The 21454-nt window shown below is 39.6% G+C and overlaps 1 protein-coding gene across 4 annotated transcripts in view; it reads left to right on the top strand.

The window, feature by feature from the left end:
* Positions 1–885: 885 nt before the first annotated feature.
* Positions 886–21454, top strand: part of negr1 (neuronal growth regulator 1) — a 206532-nt gene continuing 185963 nt past the window's right edge. For 3 of the 4 annotated variants that reach the window (XM_061738436.1, XM_061738437.1, XM_061738438.1), the window contains exon 1: positions 886–1504. In XM_061738436.1, coding sequence (XP_061594420.1) covers positions 1335–1504 — 170 coding nt within the window. In that variant the 5' untranslated portion in view covers positions 886–1334. The remainder of the gene's footprint in view (positions 1505–21454) is intronic. The other variant, XM_061738439.1, reaches the window with a different exon arrangement.

Below are 21454 nucleotides of genomic sequence, written 5' to 3' on the forward strand. Positions count from 1 at the left end.
ATGATTTATTCATTTCATAGCCTTACAACAGAGTTTCTCAAACTAAATTTCTAGCACCCTACTCTGCCAGTGTACAAATGGGGGTCCATTTGGTAAAAAAAATGAGGTAATTCACGATGTCAGGATATTTAATCGTTGGCAGAATAGTCGGGTCATCCGTGGTCCACGTTGTTTGCTCCAGCTCGTACGGATCATGGCCACCTAAAAGGTTTAATTTCTCTTTATACCTCGCCCTTTCTGGAGGACCAAGTCCTTCCCGGTATCTGGTATCTTCCCCACGTTTTGCCGAGGTTTTCCGTGGTTTTGACATGGTCAAATTTTACATGTTAGCCGCTTCGTTGTTGTTGTTCAACCTCCAGCCCTCCACAGCCTCCACTCTGCCTACAAATAATCCCGCCGCTATGGCTGCCGGGTCGCGGTACCGCCCATTTCGTGACGTCGGTGAAAACCCTCTATAGGAGGACCACTCGACAAGCCCTTATGGGTTTTTTTGGTTCCTCCCGCACATTTTCTGTTATATTGTATTTCTTTTTTTATTTCCTTTTTTTCTACATACTGTTCGTCTGTACTTTTTAGACGGTTGTATATTTTTATGTGCAAATAAAAACTAAACTAAACTAAACTAAACTAAACAACATTCAGTGTTTTTTTAAATACTTATTTATTTTATTTTTTTTATAATTTCACGTTTATGCATAAACTCTCTTAATATACCCGTTTTTAGTTTTATTTCAGAAGTGGCAGTGTTGAAGCTTTTTCCAGAGGTTTCCTGCGGGATACATCTGCGTCACTGAGAGCAAGCTCCGTTTACACCAAACGCTCCGACTGTTCATTTCCTTGTAAGGGGGGGCGGGGGGAGGAAATAAATAGGAGGTTGCTTCTGCAGTCGATGTCTTTAATTGCTCCTGGGCTGTATCAATACCTACCCGGTTTTACTGCTCCATCATCACGAGCCACTGGGAGCGGGTTGCCCGGGAAACGGCCGCATGGCAACAGGATCAGAGCCTGGGGGTTGTCTGCTTCTAGCTCTGCTCCCATTTCACATTGCATTTCCTCACTAGATGGTGTTCAAGCCACTGGAGAGAACACTTCCCGCACACTGAGCTCTTCATCCAGAAAGAAGAAGAAAAAAAAATAAACCGGGGGAAACTATATACCAACGGAGCATTCATTCTTCAACGGGCTACTCGGCAGGAAAAGTGTGGGAATAAACAAATCATCGTTTTTTTTTTTGCGTCAAGGGTTGTTTAGGGTTCTTTTTTCTAGCGAACCCGTGGCTTTTGACAACAAGAAGACTTAATAAGGAGGGGGGGAAAGCGAAATCTATAAGTGTGATGGACATAATGATTGCGGTACGGGATGCGTGTGTTTCTAGTCAGTGGTTTACTGCGATCCTGCTCAGCCTGTGCTGCGTCCTGCCGTCCTGCCTGCCCGCGGGACAAACTGTGGACTATTCCTCGGTGGAAAGTGTGGTCAGCAGACAAGGCGACACGGCTCTACTGAGGTAAAAAAAAAAAAAACAAGCTTAAAACAACTTCACTTTCTCGTGTTTTACACGCTCACTTTCCTTTCCGCGAAGTTCAGCCTTCCTCGACCGCAGCCGGTCCCTTCGCTGCAGTTTCAGAGATGCCAGTTAACTTTGAAGGACTGATTTATGGTTCCGCGTTAAATCGACGCAGAGCCTACGAAGTAGGGTACGCGGCGATGCGTACCGTAGGGTGTCCGTCGCCGCGTCCCTTACGCCGTACCCTACGGCGTATGCTCTGCGTCGATTTAACGCGGAACCATAAATCAGCCTTTATTATACACAATAGGTCGTTTTCCCTCCATCCTTGTTTTGGCCTGACGGAGGCAGGGGGGTGGGCTTCTATGGGGGGTGGCTCTACCCCCTATGTCGCCCTGCTGTCTCTCAAAGTTTCCCCTTGCTACTTTCTCTTTGCATTCACTAGTTCATGTGAATATAAAGGCTGTCGGTGAGGCTGTGTTGTGTTTACGGCTCCCTGGCGGAGGGATTATGCCCCCTCGCTTTGCACTGCGCATCGCTTATGTAATTTGATTGCAATGTGTCAGGCACTGACTTGGATGATTCCCAGAGTTTAAAAGACAAAAGGGTGTAAAAGGAACTAGAAACATCAAACTTGAGCCCGGTGTTGTAAGCCTGCTCGGTTTTGCATGAATGTACAGGATGATGTCGCAGTTTCAAACCCAGGCAGATGAGCGGACGCTGTGTGGCCGCTGCTGATCTGGATCCAGTTAAGGCTGGTTTATGGTTCCGCGTACCATACGCCGTACTCTACGGCGTACCCTACGGCGTATGCTCTGCGTCGATTTAACGCGGAACCATAAACCAGGCTTTATTATGGCAATGACGCTCTCTCTCCCTCATCCTCTCTACTCTCCCTCATCCCTCCATCCCTCCATCACGTAGGATACGGGGCCAGCTGCACAGGTAGCTGCTCGTTAAGGATTAAAATGAACTGCCATGGGTGCGGTTTATCTCCTAGGCGCAATAAGAAGCTGCTATTATGGTCCCTAATAATACACAATATATTCAAAAACATCTTCAAAGTAGAAAAAAAAGTGTCTATATTGATATTACTTTTTTTTTTCAAAGATGCCTTAATACATAACAGCAAAACAGTTGAATTTAGAAGTCTGAAAACAAAAATGCAAACTCCTTTTAGAGCTTTTGGTTTTTGATGGATCTTGAGGATGCAGATTTGCCTGATGTCAGTATCACGAGTACACAGTATTGTGTGGATGTTGACTGAGAGATTCTGGGAGTGGACCTGACTTTTTTTTTGTTTCACAATGGGATGTCAAAGGATCGGCTTTAATTTCGTGGCACAATACCATCCTCTGTGGGTTCATGGAGATGAAAGGAGGTCTGCAACTGCAAAGTTGTACAAATTGTTTCCATGTTCCATCCATCCCCAAGACCCATCCTATCAAAGAGATTAAAACCCCCCGCCGACTCTGTCTTAACAGTCGATGTCTAAATACCCTGCTATCAGCAAAAACTTTCCCCGAATCCAGATTATGTCTGTGCTATGAATCAGTTTATTAAACAAATTGCTTCCCACCTCCTGAAAAGGGAACCAATTACTCTCAAGGAGGTCCTCACCTCTGTGAATACCACCTAGAAAAGTAGACAAAAGGAATTTAGGAAAATATCGTCAAGATGCTTTTTCCTGCCACATTCTTGTAGTTAATTAATGGACTATTCAGTACTGAGTATAACCATTCATTGGCTTTGTTCACTTTAGCCATGCTTGCGTGCATTGAGCTAATGAACATCTCTTACATCTTAACCACTCTGGTTTGAATCTAAAAACATTTCCGTCAACAAACTGTCAATAGAGAAAGACCTCCACTGTTTCTGTACTGTCATTTCTACAAACCACATGAAACGATATATGGGTCTGTCATTTCTCTCTCTCTCTTTTCCCGATGGTCTTGAGAGTCTGGCATCGATGCATGAATGGACTATTTCTTTTAGAAAGCAGTGGCTGAAACAGTGCCTGCTTGTTGAGTTTTCTCCATTGTTAAGACCTCTGACTGGTGTAGGGCAATTTTTGCTGTGCCCTAAAGCTGATTGCTGGCTAAGAATGAGAGCATTCTCAAATACTGACAAACCCAGAAGCGTGGAATTAGTCACTGCCTCTGGATTATGGAGTGGCTCCCGTGAGGTGTGTCTGCTATCATATGTTAATTTCCCCCTACCCTCTCAATTCTTCATAATATATTTCTGCCGACCTGATTCATGTGGGATGGTAGGTCCACATCAATTAAATGATCTCAACTCCTTAAAGATGAAAAGCGGTCCACATGTGTATCATCACCCTTTTAATCTTTCATTAATCCTTAAATCCTGAGCTGTGTTCAGGATGTGCCAGAGTTGTGTTGCAGCTTTCAAAATGTATCACATGTGTGTATTCCAGTTATGCATATGTGCAATTTTTTGTTATGAATGCTTGAAATCTGAGGACCATCTCAGTTGAGCAACACATCCTTCTTTTACCCATCGCCTTTCAGGTTTCATCTCATTCGGTTTCAGTTGAATAACCCTTGACTCTTAGCAGTAAATGACTCATCTGGCTGTAAATTTGAAGCAGACAGCTGGATGAAAAGATAGTTTCCCATGCTGTCAGAAAACACAGAGCATCAGTGGCTGCCTCTTCCACATGGATAATCAGGCGTAATCAACAGAAAAGAGGTAGTGGCTGTAAATGTTGTCCGGGCACACTCAAATCATTGAACATGTACAAATAGGGCTAATTACTGTGCACTTAAAAATTGGTATTGAAAATTGATGCTAAACTGGTACTGGTTCTTGGCTGTATCATACAGAAGAACCCACAGGTTCCAGGATGGATGGAATGTACTGCTTTTGGTATTTTATGGAATGCAAATTCATTAATACCATGGACTCCTGCTGGCTAAGCTGCCATTATCAGTTAATTTTGTTTGACTTGCTGTTTTTTATTTTTTACATTCTTTTTTTTCCAGTCATGGCTGAACTTTCTAATGGTGGGCTAACTCCACCAAATGTAATCTAAATGCAGCAAAGCCAATAAAAGCCTTGGAACATGCTTACAAATACAACAAATTGCAAAGCATTTACAGCAAATGCATCTAAAGTGCTGCATCCTGGCTTCAGTGCTGTTGAACTTTTATGATAAAAACATCCAAACTTTGTGGCATTAAGGGCACATTTATGAAATTGTTGACTCATTACGCTACCAGCCAACATTTTAAAAAGAGATGCTCCAGTTGCAATTTTCTTTGCTGATTCTGGTTTCCAATTTTCGTGCTGGTCTGACCTGCGGATACTGATTTTTTGGCTGATTTTCTTTTGTAGAACTGTAATAAACTGCATGCATTAACAGTTTGTCAGCAATGGAAAACCGGCAGAAGCTGCAGACAGTGTGCTCTGCTGGCTTTATTCATAGAATCTCAATGTTTGTTAGCTTTATATTTTTGAACATACTCTGTAAAGTGAGCAATCAATTACCTTTTGTCTTTTTTTTAACAACACATTGTGTACTCACAGTGGAAAACCTCCACAACACGCAGTATTCTAAGCTAAGCTAACTGTAATTCTTAGCTTTTGAAATGTATTTACAGACATCTAAAATTAATAAGCAAACAACAAATTTCAGGGCTTCCCAAAAAATCATCAGTCAATTTCAGTGAACAATATTGACCAACAGCGATCAGAGTCGATCAGACAAAAAATGTCTGATTCAGATCACCTGTTTGATCAACAGGTGGCTTTCTGATTTTAAATGCTTCTAGACAAGACAAGAGAAAAACAGCAGCATTAGTTGACCAGTTTATTCAAGATGGTTGAGCTTTGTAGCCAACTTTACATGCTTGGTGGTAATTGATTAGAGCTAAGTCTAGCCATGTTTAAACATAGTGTGACAGCTGCCAGGACAAGCACAGATAATCTGTATTTCATATATCTTATAATCCATATTTTCAGGTATAGGAAAATCATACTTACTCATTTCTTGCACTTTAAGCCTGGTTGGCTGGGTAGCTCAGAAATGTCCTGCACATCTGTATTTTTTGACCAGTATTGATTGATGCCGTAGCAGAAGAAGACAAGCCGTACATCATGAGGTTTTAATATAATGATAGCAGCATACTGGTTTCAGTTATATGAACAGATAAGTGCAAAGTATAGTGAGCACCATAATCAATGCCGAGCTGATGCCAGTTCACTAAAAAGATTTGAAAACACATACGTCTAAGCTTATTCAATTAATTTTAAAAGTATATGGACTGTATGGTATTATTCAGTTGTGCTTTTCATGAGCTTTCTGCCCAAATGTAGTGACAGTCCGAGCAAATGACAGCAAAAGCATGAAGACATGAAGACAGATTTGAATGTTATGTCTTTTGTTTTTCTTTGAACTACAGAGGGTAGTGTCAATTGATTGATGAGCACCAATACTCAAAAGCACTACCCATATCAATACTTTTATCAGTAAAATATTAATTAAATAAAATATTGCTTGGGGATCATGTTCTCTGTCTTTTGAAAAGCCCCTAGAGACAACTTCTGTTGTAATAGACGCTATATAAATAAAATTGAATTGAATTGAATTGAAAATCCTTGAAACATCCATCTGTAACTACTCTATGTTAACAATTAGCAAAAGTAATAGCCTTATGATATTGTGGTCTGTTCTTTGCTCATTAATGTCTGCATGTCAGCATTCTTTGAAATGGCCACATGTTGAGAACTCAACAAATTATGTATCGATTTCTTTTTCAGTGCTTTAGTTTGCATTGAGAAAAGACAGAAAATAACAAGGCCAAGAAATAGAAGCAAAGCTGAACACAGCATAAAACAATGATCTTAGCTTATTTTTGTTATTTAGTTTGACAGTTGGCCCTCAGCCACAAAAAAGGCCTGCACCACAGGCCTTCGTCTTGGTAATGGTGCAAAATTGACCTGTCACTAGTCTGAAGCCCTGATATTCGTATAAATCTAAAATCATTTCCTCATGTCAACAGACTGGTTGATGGAAATCTTTTCTGTCTGTACATGATTGTAGTAAAGCTTTGTTTTGTAGCTCTATTGTGGACAAAAGCAGCACTATGCATCATTTTCTTTCTCTATGTCATTATTATGGCTCTGAAAGGTCTTGACATTTACTATAAGCACTTGTGCCAGAGACAACATCTAGTTTAAATGGGTTAGTGTCCCTACCCCAGCGCAGATGTCGGCAAGATGGAATAGAGGATTATTAAGAGATAGTTCAAGACTCACCGGACACAGTTTAAGAAACACACACCATAATCGTGGCTTATGAGTCCTCAAGACTTTTAACATTTAGAAATTAGCTTGTGGACAATTATGCAAAAATATTTAAAGGCAAAAGCTTACTTAGCGAAAATATTGTGTACTCTGAACACATCAGCTACCTGGCAGATATCCTCAGCAGTGTCATACACATGTTTCTGTTCAGTGCTCCTTTCGGGACAATATTACTTCCTTTTACCTTCTCTGTGCTCACATCAGTACCCATACCACCAGGATCTGATGTTTTGGGAGTCATTTGATCCCATTTTTTTTAGCTAGGGAATAGCCATGACTATGATTGAAAATTGTGGGCATCTGGTTGTTGTAGGGTAGGGGCTCCCAGATGGAGCCATCCCTAATTAGATATGAGTGATGGTGGGGAACACTCTCTCACACTCTCTCTCTCTAATGTTAAAAAGCCAACATAAAGCGGCATCTCTTGTTGCTGAAGAGAAGCTTAATTGAAGGTGGCAACAAGCTGACTACCTTACGCGTTAGCACATCTGCCATTAACCCTCCACTCAAATTCTCACACAACAAACCCAGACTAAATACATGCCATGGCATGCCATGGCATGTATTTAGCTTGTTTCTGGAACTAGTTTAAATTCTGCTGGATGAAAATTTACAATGTTTGGGTGAGAAAAAAAAATATCTGAAATTGTACTTTTAGAAGAAATTGCATCATGCGATATACAGCGTATCAGTATTTCTTTTTCATACAGTTGTCCTACTATTATTGTCCACATAGGGAAGAACAAACCTCTGGAGTTAGTAAGGTAAAATAATGAATGCGTTAATATGTCAAATGTTTGTGACTTCCCCTTGACAAACTCTGGGCTTTGGCCAAAGTTAACGCCAATTTCCCAGTTGGAATTGCAAATGCATTTCATGGAACATTGGTTTGATTAAAGTTAATGAAAACCTGGTGGTATATATATGTACAGTATATGCTTAAAGTGCCTTTCAGCATGTAGACATAGTCAAGATGACTTGCTGAAGTTCAAACCGAGAATCAGAATGGTGAAGAAAGGAGATTTAAGTGACTTTGAATTTTCTTGCAGAACCATCTCTCAGGTTTACAGAAAAATGTCCAAAAAAAAGAAATGATCCAGTGAGTGACTGATCTCAAACTGGTTTCTTGAACATGACAGTGGCTTCACTGTCCTCCAGTGGCCTCCACAGTCACCATATCTCAATCCAATAGAGCACCTGTGGGATGTTCAATGGGAGATTCGCATCATTGATGTGGAGCTGACAAATCATCTGCAACTGCTGATACTAACATGTAATTATGGACAAAAATCTCAGAGGAATGTTTCTAACACCTTGTTAACTCTATACCACAAAGAATGAATGTAGTTCTGAAGGCAAACAGGGCACCAATCATTAGTAGCAGGGTGTTAGGAAACATTAGTGGTTGATGATGTTAGATAGTCTGACAGTCTTTTTTCTTTTTTTAAACAGATGGAAAGGAAATCCAATTTTGTGTTGAAAGGTGTGCAACTCACGTGTCTTAAACTACCTACATTATACCCTCTCGCTTCCTGTCAGGCCTTTTTATACGTCATGATTTATAACCTTGTGCTGTGACTGTGCGGTGGTGCTAACATGCATTAAAAGGCCCAATTTACACACTGTAAACAATTTCCAAATGGATTCCATTTGAGGCCGTCTTTTGTCAGGCAAGTCAATCCATTGTACTCACTCAAAATTAAGCATTTCTATTTCTAATGTATTTCAATTAACACTAAAGTGATTGAGTGCCTGGTGAATTAAAGCCTAAATAGAAATGCTTTTTCAAGGTAATTCCTTCTGGGGAAATAGATGCCATACTAGGGTTTAAAGCATCTTTCTAATCACAATCATTTTTTTGGGGGGGGACTTCACCTATTCTCAGCTCTGAACATTCAAATGAATGCAATAATTCTTCAGGAAAATCTATGAGGAGTGCTTCTGTGTTTTGAAAAAGATATAAGCTTCAAAATTGGACTTGGCACACATAAAATAAAGAGGCAGTAGCCTGTTTTCATCTGAGCAATTTCAAAGAGAAGTAATGTGTAACAAATTTTTTTCAAAAAATACATGTCATGCGTGAGCCTCCTTTGCAATATCACATTTTGGATTTTAAATATTGTAGTGCTTAACAGGTGGCATTGGCCACAATTTCTTGGTATTATATTGTATCTGTATACAATACCGTGTTAGTGTCATTGAGTGTTAACATTTTAATTGTATTAATAGTTGAGAGAAGCAGCCATTTTCATTAGGATATAAAACTGTTTCTGCGTGTGTTCTTATAGATGTGACTTTTTTATGCCTTGCAGATTTTGTTTTTCTTCAGCTGTCTCCAGAGCAAATTTGTTTTTACCAGCTCTCTGTTGAACACGGCACAGCCTTCACAATCACATGCCAACTCTTCCACCTTTTCATCACTGTGAGAACGCATTCCTTAGAGCCTCTTCAATTAAAATCCTTAATCAATCAGTTAGGATCTCCTTGTGTTTCATGATAATTAGTTCTGCTACTCTGACAACATTGTGTAATCTCATCTGTGTTTCATCATTTGAGCTATATACCACCAACTCTTGCCGTGCATCTTGTGTCAGCTGTTTAAAGAAAACTTGCTGACATCTGATTTTGAAGGCTGAGTCATGGTGATGCTTCGAAAAATAGCAGAAAAAGAGTATGAGATGTGAACATTGCTAGTTCTGCTAAGCATGCAAAACATCCCAACCTTAAGTAATCTTCTGGTAAACATGAAATTTAGTTCATGGGAAGGTTTTTTTTTATGTTTATTTATATATATTTTTTTGCAACTGTCGGAGTACAGCTCTATTTTACCAAAGTGTCATCAGGGCAATCTGCTTCCAATGTGTTAAACCTATAACCTTTATGAGGAGTGAATGTGACACTGAATCATTACTATTAGGAAATATTCCCTCAGGATAATGTGGTTGATAACATCACATTCAAAGGGAGATCTTTTTGAGTGAGAGTTGCCGGAGGGGGTGGAGGTAACTCTCAGCAAATCAAAACACGCAAAAGGAAATTTTGAGGGATATCTTCTGGTCTTGTAATAAAATGTAATTTTTACAGCGTCCCTTGGGTTTATACTTACAATACATACCTCTAGGAAAATTGTGAGTTTTAGTTAAGTTAGGTTGACTTGCAGTTTGTCTTGCATGTTAAGCATGATGTTACCTTCAATTTAATTTCTGTGCAGTTTTGCACATCTGTGTAAATCTTAGAGAATTAGATACTACTACTCTGTAAAATTGAGTCTTTAAGCTATATATATATATATATATATATATATATATATATATATATATATATATATATATATATATATATATATATATATATATAGGCTTTACAAGAGTTATTGCCAAGAAGCATTGTTACAATAAATAAATCTACCGAACACAAATGTTGTTTTGTGCTAAGTATATATATATATATATATATATATGTATATATATGACAAATACTCACATATTTATTAATTACAAATTCTGGCTTCTAACTGGTGATAAGAAACCCCAGTAGGTAAATGATGCCCATATCGTCATAATTGTCATTATTCTATGTTGACATGGCTAATGAATTTTTATTGGAGTCACTTTGAGCAGCTTACGTATGTAAGTATTTTTTTCTCGCTCACTTTCCCTTTCATCTGCATAATGAATATGTAAATTTCAGACTGCTGTAAATGTTTGTTGAAATGAAGTAACTGGAGTCTGTATTGTTAATTACGAGTGAATAGAAAAAGCAGAGTGCAGCGAATCAATAGCGTGAATATTACTATCTTTTGTCTCCATAGGGGTCAGGAATAAAGGCAACTGATGTGTCTTTTCAGAATTGAAATGATTAAGGATAATGAATGTTGAAAGTAGAACAGACATGCACTGCACTGAACTGCTATAAATTTACTGTGGATTAGTAACAGTCTCTCGCTTAATAGTAAATTCCAGTTGAATACTCATCCCATGCTTGTAAATTAGCAGTTAATATTCCCCTTTAACCATTAACCCATATAAATGTAATTGAGATACATGAGTCAATATTTTTTGTCTCATTAACATTCACATTTGAGAAATAAAGCGCTGCAAGATGCTACATTTATAACAAACACAGTGTACTTATGCTGAACTACAAATGCAATTCTATTTTAAAGATGCACGTTATTTTTATCATATTTGCAAAACTCATATATTTATGTAAAATATATGGAGATCTTTTCGGTTTAGTTTTATTAGCTGCAAAATCGGTTGCTTTCAATCACTGCTGGCTTTGAATATCACGTTGAATAATGCTTCAGTTCGTTTTAGCTGTTAAGGTGATGATACCATGACAGAGAGCTCAGCTGTCCACACTTTAGATTGAGTAACAAATTTGCAAATAAACTACTTTTACACTGAATTTAATCTTGATAATATTTTTTGCCACTGGCATACATTACTGCTTGTGCAGTTCTGTTGCCCACTCCTCCATCACTCTTGTACAGCAACCGCAAAGTGCACAACTTGTTTGCTCTTATACCTCTCTTTGTGTCAGGTGTGTCTGTGAGAACTCTGGAAAATATTTTGATTTCTTTTACTTTAGCAGATGTACCCACAACTTAAAGGGGACCTATTATGGCATATAATTCCTATTTTAAACAGGCCTTGAATGTCTTAAAAACAAGCTTTTGATTGTTTTTGCTAAATAAATGAGAAATTCAGCCTCTAAACAATGTCTTTATCTTCCCATTATCTAACCTCCTTCTCTATGCGGGATTCTGAGTGGGCGAGGAGGCTATGATAATGAGGCACTGTGCTGATTGGCTGCCTGAATGACATGTAGCAGGGGAGGGCACAAAGCCTCGCTTGGGGCAGAAGAGCAGCCGGCTGCGTACACTATTAAGGCTGATCTATGGTTCCTCGTTACACCAACGCAGAGCCTACGCCGTAGGTTACGCCGTAGGCTACGCCTTACCCTACGGTGTAGGCTCTGCGTCGATTTAACGCAGAACCATAATTCAGGCTTTAAACCGTGTCCCATGCGATACGAGCGAGCGTCAGCGACAAAATCAATTCCATTGCTTTATTTTCTATTGGACTGTCCTAAATGGCCGCAGCGACGCAGCGCTGCGTAGTGCGACGCAGCGCTGCGCAGTGCGACGCAGCGCTGCGCAGTGCGACGCAGCGCTGTGCAGTGCGACGCAGCGCACTGTTTTTAGCTGAACTACTTTCTTCCTGTCGCTCGCGTTGAAAGCCGTTTGAAACCGCTGTAGGAAACTGTCACGGATGGGGAATGGCAGATCCAGTTAGTTGAAATGAGAAGTTATCTCTATGATACCTCCTCATTTCACTATAAAAACCTCAATAAAGTGGAAGCTGGCTGGAGGGATATGGACAGAGAGCGTCCGATGTCACGCAGTGCTACGCGATAGTCGGATGCTCGCATGCAGAAAAGCTGGATTAGGACACAGTGTTTAGTTGTGGGCGTGGTTTGCATTTTGGTTACGTAACGAAAATGCGCAGAATCTGAACGGCTCGTAGATGCCACATCAGACTGGATGGCTCATCCGGGTGGGCTGTACAGACACTGCAGAATCTGGTTGCTTTCCTCCTTCTCTGAGTTGGCAGGCTGAGGGGAGACCACTTTATATGTTAAAGCAAGAGAAAACGTGAAACCATTCAAAAGTTATGACAGAGAAAAGTATTCTAGGGGGCGCTGTTGAGCCATTTTACCACACCCATTAATGCAAACCATGAAATATCAAATTTATCGCCGGACCTGGCTTGCATGCAAAATTTGGTGACTTTTGGGGACCTTTCAAATATGGACCAATCAGATGAAGGGGGGGCTTGCTTTTTGGCGTCTAGCGTCGCCACGGTAACGCTTTTGAAAGTGAAAAAGTAATGCGCGTAGTCGCAGGATGGAGACTCATATTTTTATGTATAACACACCTGGGTGCACGTTACAGTTCGGGCCGTATTAACTGCCGAAGGAATGGCATAAATTGCGCTAAAATTACGCGATTAATTCAAAATGTTCAAAATGGCCAACTTCCTGTTTGTTTTCGGCCATGGCGCCAAGAGACTTTTCTTTAAGTTGCGACATGATACAGGTGTGTACCGATTTTTGTTAATGTACGTCAAACCGTATTCTGGGGCTTGAGGCACAAAGTTTTTTCTGTCTGAACCAACCAGATGAAGGATGGGCACGCTTTTTGGCATCTAGCGTCGCCACGGTAACGCTTTTGAAAGAGAAAAGTAATGCGTGTTGCCGCAGGATGGAGACGCACATTTTGATGTATAACACACCTGGGTGCACGTTACGGTTCGGGCCGTATTAACTGCCGAAGGAATGGTATAAATTTCGCCAAAATGACACGATTAATTCAAAATGGCCGACTTCCTGTTCGGTTTCGGCCGTGGCGCCAAGAGACTTTTCTTTAAGTTGCGACATGATACAGGTGTGTACCGATTTTCGTGCATGTACGTCAAACCGTATTGTGGGGCTTGAGGCACAAAGTTTTCCGGGGGGCGCTATTGAGCTATTTTGCCACTCCCATTAATGCAAACCATTAAATATCAAATTTATTGCCAGACCTGGCTTGTGTGCAAAATTTGGTGAATTTTTGGGCACGTTTAGGGGGGAAAAAAGGCCCTCCTTTCGTCAGAACAATAAGAAGAAGAAGAAGAAGAATATTTCCTACAGATACAATAGGGCCTTCGCACTGTAAGTGCTCGGGCCCTAATAATCCCTACAGATACAATAGGGCCTTTGCACTGTCAGTGCTCGGGCCCTAAAAAGGAACAACTGTGATTCGCTAGTCAAGGGCTAGCACTCCACCAATCAGATTGGTCATTACGCCGACGGATAGTGGCGGATTCTACATGTCTAATTGGCCGAAATGAGCGCAGATGCCGACGGACGACTGCATGGGACACACCAACTCGACTCGAGGCATCGCCCTTGCCCGACGGCGTCCGACTGCCGATTATTGGGTTGGTGTCTCCCGGCCTTTAGATGTATTTTGCGCTTCTAACATGTTTTAAACTATTCAATATTTGCAAATGCCAAATACAAAAGAAGCTGATTTTACAACTCTTTGTAATTTAAATGTATTAATTCTGCTCTCATATATTGTTGCTCAACATACAATAAGACCATGTAAAGGTAAGTCACATCAGATGGAGGCCAGCAAGGCAGCGGTTTTGATGGCAGACTCACACTTGGACAAATAAATTGACTAATAGTCCCACAATTATCAATTCAAAGGCAGCATTTTTGACAAGTAAAGCGAGTGTTGCAGTGTGCAAGATGTTTTTCCACCAAACATGCTGACAATAGTACAGACTTGTTATTGATCTGCAGAGAAGAAAAGCGATAAAAATGTTTCTAAATTAATTTCATGGAAACATTGTTCTATAAAAAAAGTAAAGCTTCAACAAAATGGCAAAAGGAGCCAACTGCATGCCATTGCACAAGCTTGTATAATAGAGCAAACCTTCCTCTGACAGGGAATGTTTTTGAAAGATTGTTTGCCAGAGGCCTCTGTTAAGGGGGGCATAATAGGTTCATTTTCAGATATCTGATTTTAATCTCTGGTACCTCCAGAGTAGTTTTGCACCCAGCATAACTCCAAAAGCTTGACATTATTTCTAAATGACAACGTTCAAGAATCACTAGGAAAGTTTCTTACTGAAAATAAGCAGATTTGGCTCAAGTGTTTTCTGATATGGCATAGTCCCGGAGGCTTGCTGGTGGGCGGAGCTAATGGCTCATGAACAAGCCCAACTCATGTTACCAGATGGTCACACACTTTTTTATTATTCAGTTTTCACTAAGGTCTGAGGACTGATGATGTAATTTCCTGCAGACGACCTGATCATTTCAAATTGTTCAGTTCACATTCCAGCTGAAATTGCATTGAAAATATGAACGGTGACAGTATAGTGAACTGCAACCACAAAGATTACAGATTACATTGTGTAAAGAAGTATGAATTATTTCATTCTTTGGTCATTCATTGAGTATATATATGTTTTTCTATAAACTTTTTGTTACTATGTGTGGTATTAGATAGAGGTGAAATACCACATGAATCAGCCAAGGGAAAAAAAAAGTGAATGACGTCATAAATCTACTTTTGAGTCCATAGTTGCCAACAGCTGATGCCGTTTTGACACGTTAAAAACTGAAATTGATTAATTTGATTTTGAGAGGTGCGTGAGACAGGGCATAAAAGTGTGATAATCAGTTTCTACACTGTTCTCACATGTATGCATTTTCAAGTTAAAGGGGACCTATTATGGCATCTAATACCTATTTTAAACAGGCCTTGAATGTCTTAAAAACAAGCTTTTGATTGTTTTTGCTAAATAAATGAGAAATTCAGCCTCTGAGCCATGTCTTTAGCATCCCATTCTCTAACCTCATTCTCTATGGAGGATTCTGAGTGGGCGGGGAGGCTATGATAATGAGGCACTGTGCTGATTGGCTGCCTGAATGACGCGATACACTGCTATGAAAAAATGGCGGAAACTCCGGCCGGCGGAGTTAGTTGTGGGCGTGGTTTCATGCATCGGAGGCCAACCGATGTAAATCACATTTTGGTTACGTAACGAAAGGGAGCAGAATCTGAACGGTTCGTAGAAGCCACATCACACTGGGTGGCTCATCCGGGCGGCTGTACAGACACTGCAGAATTTGGTTGCTTTCCTCCTTCTCCTTCTCCTTCCTTCCTTTCCGTTTTCAGGCTGAGGGGAGACCACTTATATGTTAAAGCAAGAGAAAACGTGTTTTTCATATTAGGTCCCCTTTAAGTATTTCTACAAAGCTTGAATTGTACTAAGCCTTGTTAATAGAACAGTCCTCTCTGAAGTGATAGGAAAAAAACGAGTGTCATTGCTGGTCCAGAGAAAACCAGAAATAAAACATTGGAAAGAGTACCAGTCATTTTCTTGGGACAGAAAACATGCTCAATCCTTGCTGTACATTCATAACCTTCCACTTCTCAACTGACTGGTGAAGTGTTTGTTCTTGTGGACATGAACAGGCCGGAAAAATTCTGCCCTCTGTGATGTCATAAAGGGCTGATGTTAGAAAAAGCACTCCAGAGAGAACTTCCTCTGCACAGTGAAAACCAAGTTAATTGTACACAAGAATAGAACAACATAGGTTGACTTGTTTTTTTTAGCCTCTGGTAATGCCTACGAGCATATTTCATCATAATACCAATGTAAGTAATTAATAAAACACAAAAAAGCTTAATATGGTAACTTTGATCTGTTCAGTCAAGTTGTTTAATGTGTGGCCTTTTGACTACTTTAATTAAATCAAAATGTCTCTATGGAAAAATAAAATATTGCCTACCCAGGGCTGTAAAATATTGTTTTACTAATGACATATTGAAGTACATTTTATTATAAAAGTTGTAATTTGCTTTTTAATGAAACGGAGTTGAGAGAAATACCCCTTTTGTGTTCTGGCATTTCATGGTTAATTGAAGATCCATGATATTGTATTCCTCTTTGCTATTTTATTCAGATGACATGACAGGTTTGTTACTGTAGAATAATCCTCTCAAAGGGAAGCAAATCTGTTTTTTCAGAAGTGGAATTTAAAACAGTCCGTATCGCACTTGACTTTTTGTAGGAGTGTGGAAAACTATCAAGAGTCAAGTGCTTACGCTATGTTATTATAAAGGTCTTTGACTGCAGTTTAATTGTATCTTTGTGTATTATAAGGCAATGTCTTTGATTGTGCAATATATTTCATGGTTTACAAGGTTTAAATAATACCAGCATCATGCCACAATAAATGATTTAACAATAAATGATATAAACAAAACCAAACTCTTACACACACATACTGTTTACATGTTAAACTATAAATGTATCAACTGATCTATTAGATTGCAAGTCATTGGGTTTCTAAATTTAGTAAAAAAAAACGGGTGGTAGGGGGATGGTTTGCTATTCATAGTAAGTCTCTGATTTCTTCTTGCTTTATTTTTCGTTTGACTCTGTTAGATATTTCTTTCTTTTTATCTCTTTTTCCCTCTGCAGTTCTCATCCCCCATAATTGCATCTAAAGGTATATGCAGCCAGCCAAATGTAGTTGTGATTAGCTTCCACATGGTAATGGATGAGCTGTCTGGCGTTCTCAGTATTTTCTACAGAGTTTATTCTGTGTTATGTTGTTAGTGATATTCAGCAGTTGAGAGAAGAGCAGAATCTCTTTTCAGTCGAAAGCCTTCAGCAATGTACTTTGCTCTTTTTACGAGTCAAGACATTCTAAAGCAGCATCTTTATATTGCTTGAGGCGTGGCAATATGAATGACGATTTCACAAATCTTGGAAGAACCCAGTATGGAAGAATATTGGAAGAACCCATTTGAAAAATATCTCAAAGTTTAACTTTTATCAGAAATACTTGGAACAATTCTGATCATCTCCAAACAAACTATTCCCAGTAGACTTCCACTATAAAGGTCCCTGAAATGATCTGTCGTGGCTTCCAGCTCCTTGGGCCAACTGGAGGCAGTGAATGCTGGAGGAGCTGCAGAGCTGTGGAGCTGCTGGTAAACATTTCCAGCAGGACCTCCCTGTGTTACAGGCCACTAGCTAAATTTTGTCCTCTGACACTTCCAGGCCAACCCACAACTGGTTACGGACGCCTGTTAGAGCATTTAACAGTGCAATGAAGCATATTTTCTTTAAATATATAAATAATTATAATCTACTAGGACTTTATTTACAGATCAGAGGCTATGCACAGAAGTCAATACAGTGCTAAGTACTAAGTAGCAAACGTGACAACAGATAGCCAGTTGCTATGCTCATAAACAATGAAAATACCACACCCCTAGTTATACGCAAATGTGTTGCTTGATCGAACTTTTACTGATATGGTACAAAAAAAATCACCCTTCCATGCACTTGTCATGGACGTGAAATCAAGCTGTGGAGACCAAAGCCGTTTTTTTGGACCAGACTGTAAATATGTTTATTTCTGGTGCCAAGTTGTACATTTTAACATGGGGGTCAATTTAGTTAGGGAGCAGTGATGTAGTAGAGGGAAATACACAGAGGGAACTCCAGTGCAACCAAGCCAAGCAATCACATTTTTTGTGGTCTGTTTTCACCCAACATATTGTTAAATTTATGCATAGGTGCACATCGGGCCACGGGTTACAGTGTAGGATTACAAATATAATCTTAACTAACCTTTCTCAATAGAACAATATAGAGTTAACCTCAGAGAGCTTCACAGAGATTACAGCTCTAAACTAATTAGCATTCAACCCTTGGTGCTACAAATTAAATTTATTTGTATATTATACTACTTTAAAAACATATCACAACACATTTCAGTATGATTTCTTTGTTGTCACCATGCATCTGTCATTTTGTCAAGTGAATGCCGAGACATAATTTAACATGCACACTGTTTTATCTTACTGCATTTTGTGAGATATGGTCATGTTCAACAATCAAACTTCCCTGAGGCGTGCACTTCATTTTGCAATCACTCAAACAGCCAGTTGTCTTCCTGGAAAGTGTGTAGCCCACGTCTTTGCCGTCTCTGCCGTAAACCTCAATCCAAGCAGTGTCTTTGATTCAAACACAATGCCTCTGCTGCCTTCTGCTCGGCACCGTGTGATTGTCACTTTCATTTCAGAATACTCACCCCAGATTTTGCCAGTGCAGTTGCTAATGGGTACTCATTTTCAAAGCCTAGAGAGGATAATCTTGTCATCTTTGTTTTCATGGCCACCTCAGGGCCATTCAACAAGTTCAAAGAAAAAAATCTGCAGTGCAGTGTTTGTGAGGCTTGTTCTTGCTGTTGTGTTCCAGCTCCATGTGGAAACAGGTGCTGTGCTGAATGGCTTCTGTGGCATCCACAGGCTCACTTAAGGGAATTTGTGGGCCTGATGCTTTATTATGTTCTGTTAATGCTGATGCCAGAGTACATCACAACACAGAATAGCAGGAGTAGAACATGGATCCTGAAACAGCTGCTCTCTTGAAAGTCACTGCTTTCACAATTATTTTGGCTTGTTATCCAGTTTCACTACTTAATATGTTAAAATTCATAACAACCCATTGATAAGCAGCATTTTTTCTAAAAGACCAGTATAGCCATTCAGATTTGGAAAAAGCTTATTGATTTCTACTCAGCTGGGTATTTGTTTTTCTGGACCAAAAGCGCCTCACCATTAATAAGCAGCAGTTTTTGAGCTAATGGACTGGACAATGGGAAAAGCCCATTATGCATTCCTGTGATGAGAAAATATTTTAATGTTCTGTAGTTCAAATAATTTCAAGAAACAAGCTCAAAGAATTTAAAGAGTTTGCGACAAATCGAGATCATGGCTTCCTTGTTTATTTTAGTAAATGACAAGATATCAACAGATTTAAATCTCAAGGTCTAGAACAAGGTCATCAAGGTCTTTATATCTTTACCTTAACATTTCTACAATCAAATAATTGAGGCATGTCCGTACAGTAAAGGCTGATACATATTCCACAAGAACAGAGAAATTTGTTCTTGTTTTCGATTCAAGGACAAAATGACGTCATTCTGTTCTCACAGGCATGGTTTGGGACTTCTCGCAGCTTGTTCTCGATGCAACTTCTGGGTAGAACTTTTTTTTGTGTGCTCTGCGAGAACTGTTGTGTTGTTGATTAGAAATGTGGGTGTGGTGTATATATATATATATGTGTGTGTGTGTGTGTGTGTGTGTGTGTGTGTGTGTGTGTGTGTGTGTGTGTGTGTGTGTGTGTGTGTGTGTGTGTATATATATTTAGAAAACTAGACATTTCCTATGGTTTACCACAGGGATCCTCAATCCTGGTCCTCGAGGGCTGGTGTCCCACGTGTTTCATATGCTTCCCACACGCCTCATTCTAATTAATGGTCATCATCAGCTTGTCATCAAGCTCTGTCAGGATTGTGTTGAAGCAGGGAAACATCTAAAACATGCATGACACCAGCCCTCGAGGACCGGAATTGTGAACCCCTTGTGTACCATATAATACATTAGACATTGCGGAAAATTTGCACTGAGCACCCACCAGCAGCTTTGAGTAGTGAGGTTGTTTGAGAGTTTTGTCCAGTTTTGGTTAGTACTATCTGAGATACTCTCCAAACTTTTTTTTTGTCACATTTTCACAGTTTTCTCTGGTTTGTTTTGCTCATGGTGGCGTTCTGCCCCGATGTGCTCACAAATACACATGCACACGCTCACAGGTGAGAGGACATGTGGACATGTGTATGTGTGTATATTTTTCTAACCTTTTAAGTTGTTACATTGTGTGATGTCATTAAAAGAAACATGAGCAACATTGTTCCTTTAAGAAGTGTTGTAAGTTCCAATACACAGCATTAAGCAGATGTTTGATGATGTATTGAACTAATAATCAATTATTGAATTCATTGGCAAGTAACTTAGTCATCAACTTTTGTCGACTACGTCGATTATTCATTGTGGTCCTATTGCAACGCAATGGGAGGTGTGGAAAAGAGAATAAGTAGAGAGTGCAGGCCGGGTGGAGTGGGTGGAGAAGTGTTGCCAGACTGGAGAAAAAGGAAACAACCAAAGAGCAGATTTCCTCATGTGGTGAAAGAGGATCTAGAGGATATGTAGTTGGTTGATGCAACAGAGAAAGATGAAGAAGACAGGATAAGATGGAAGCAGATGATCACCTGTGGTGACCCCTAAGGGAAAAAGCAAGATAACTACTTTTGGATGTTTGTGGGCTATTTGGGAGCTGTTTTTCACATGCAGCACTAGCACAAATATACAGTAGAGAGAGGATATTTAATGAATTACAAGGCAAGGGACAGAAAAGGCTGCGCTTTTAGCATGCATCAGTGTTTCTATGTCGGTTCTACATGTTGTACAACTGTTGATTTCTGGTGTTTGATGCGTGCTTGTGTTTACATTTTACTTACTAGATCAGACAGAAAGGAGACATCTCTGAGAGTGAATGCCAATTGCTCCGAATCAAATTCATTTTCTGCTGTGTACTTCTTGTGTGTACTCATTTGGTTGACAACATTATTATTCTACAGATGGGCATTAGAGCTGGGTATCGACTTAGATTTACAAAATCAATTTGATTCGATTCACAAGGACCCAATTTCATTCGATTCGACTTTCGATTCTGGGACAGTACCAATTTTACTTGAATATGGAAGAGATTGTCAGAGAACTAATGCTGTAAATTGGAAACTAACTCTAACTTGGTACTTTATCAAAAATATCAATGTATACATTTACAATTGAGCCCAAAGCAATAACATTAATCATATACCTTTTATTGATCATGACCTGACCAAAACAAAAATAAAATAACTTAAATCAAATCACATCACATCACATCACATCACAAGGCAGTAAATAATGTGTCTCTAAACACATTGTAAACTGAGGACATTCACTTTGCTGCCTGTCACTGTCTCACAAAGGTTTTGTGCAATATTTCACAGTGGCTGCAAAACAAACCTAGCAATTGTATCAGAAGAGAAACAACCAAAAGAGACAGACAACCACATAAATGCATAAATAATAAATAAAAGTAAACAACCAAAAAGTAAAACGGCACTGTATTGTCCTATAGTGCAATAAGT

The sequence above is a fragment of the Cololabis saira genome, chromosome 13 (assembly GCF_033807715.1).
Source record: "Cololabis saira isolate AMF1-May2022 chromosome 13, fColSai1.1, whole genome shotgun sequence".
NCBI lineage: Eukaryota > Metazoa > Chordata > Actinopteri > Beloniformes > Belonidae > Cololabis > Cololabis saira.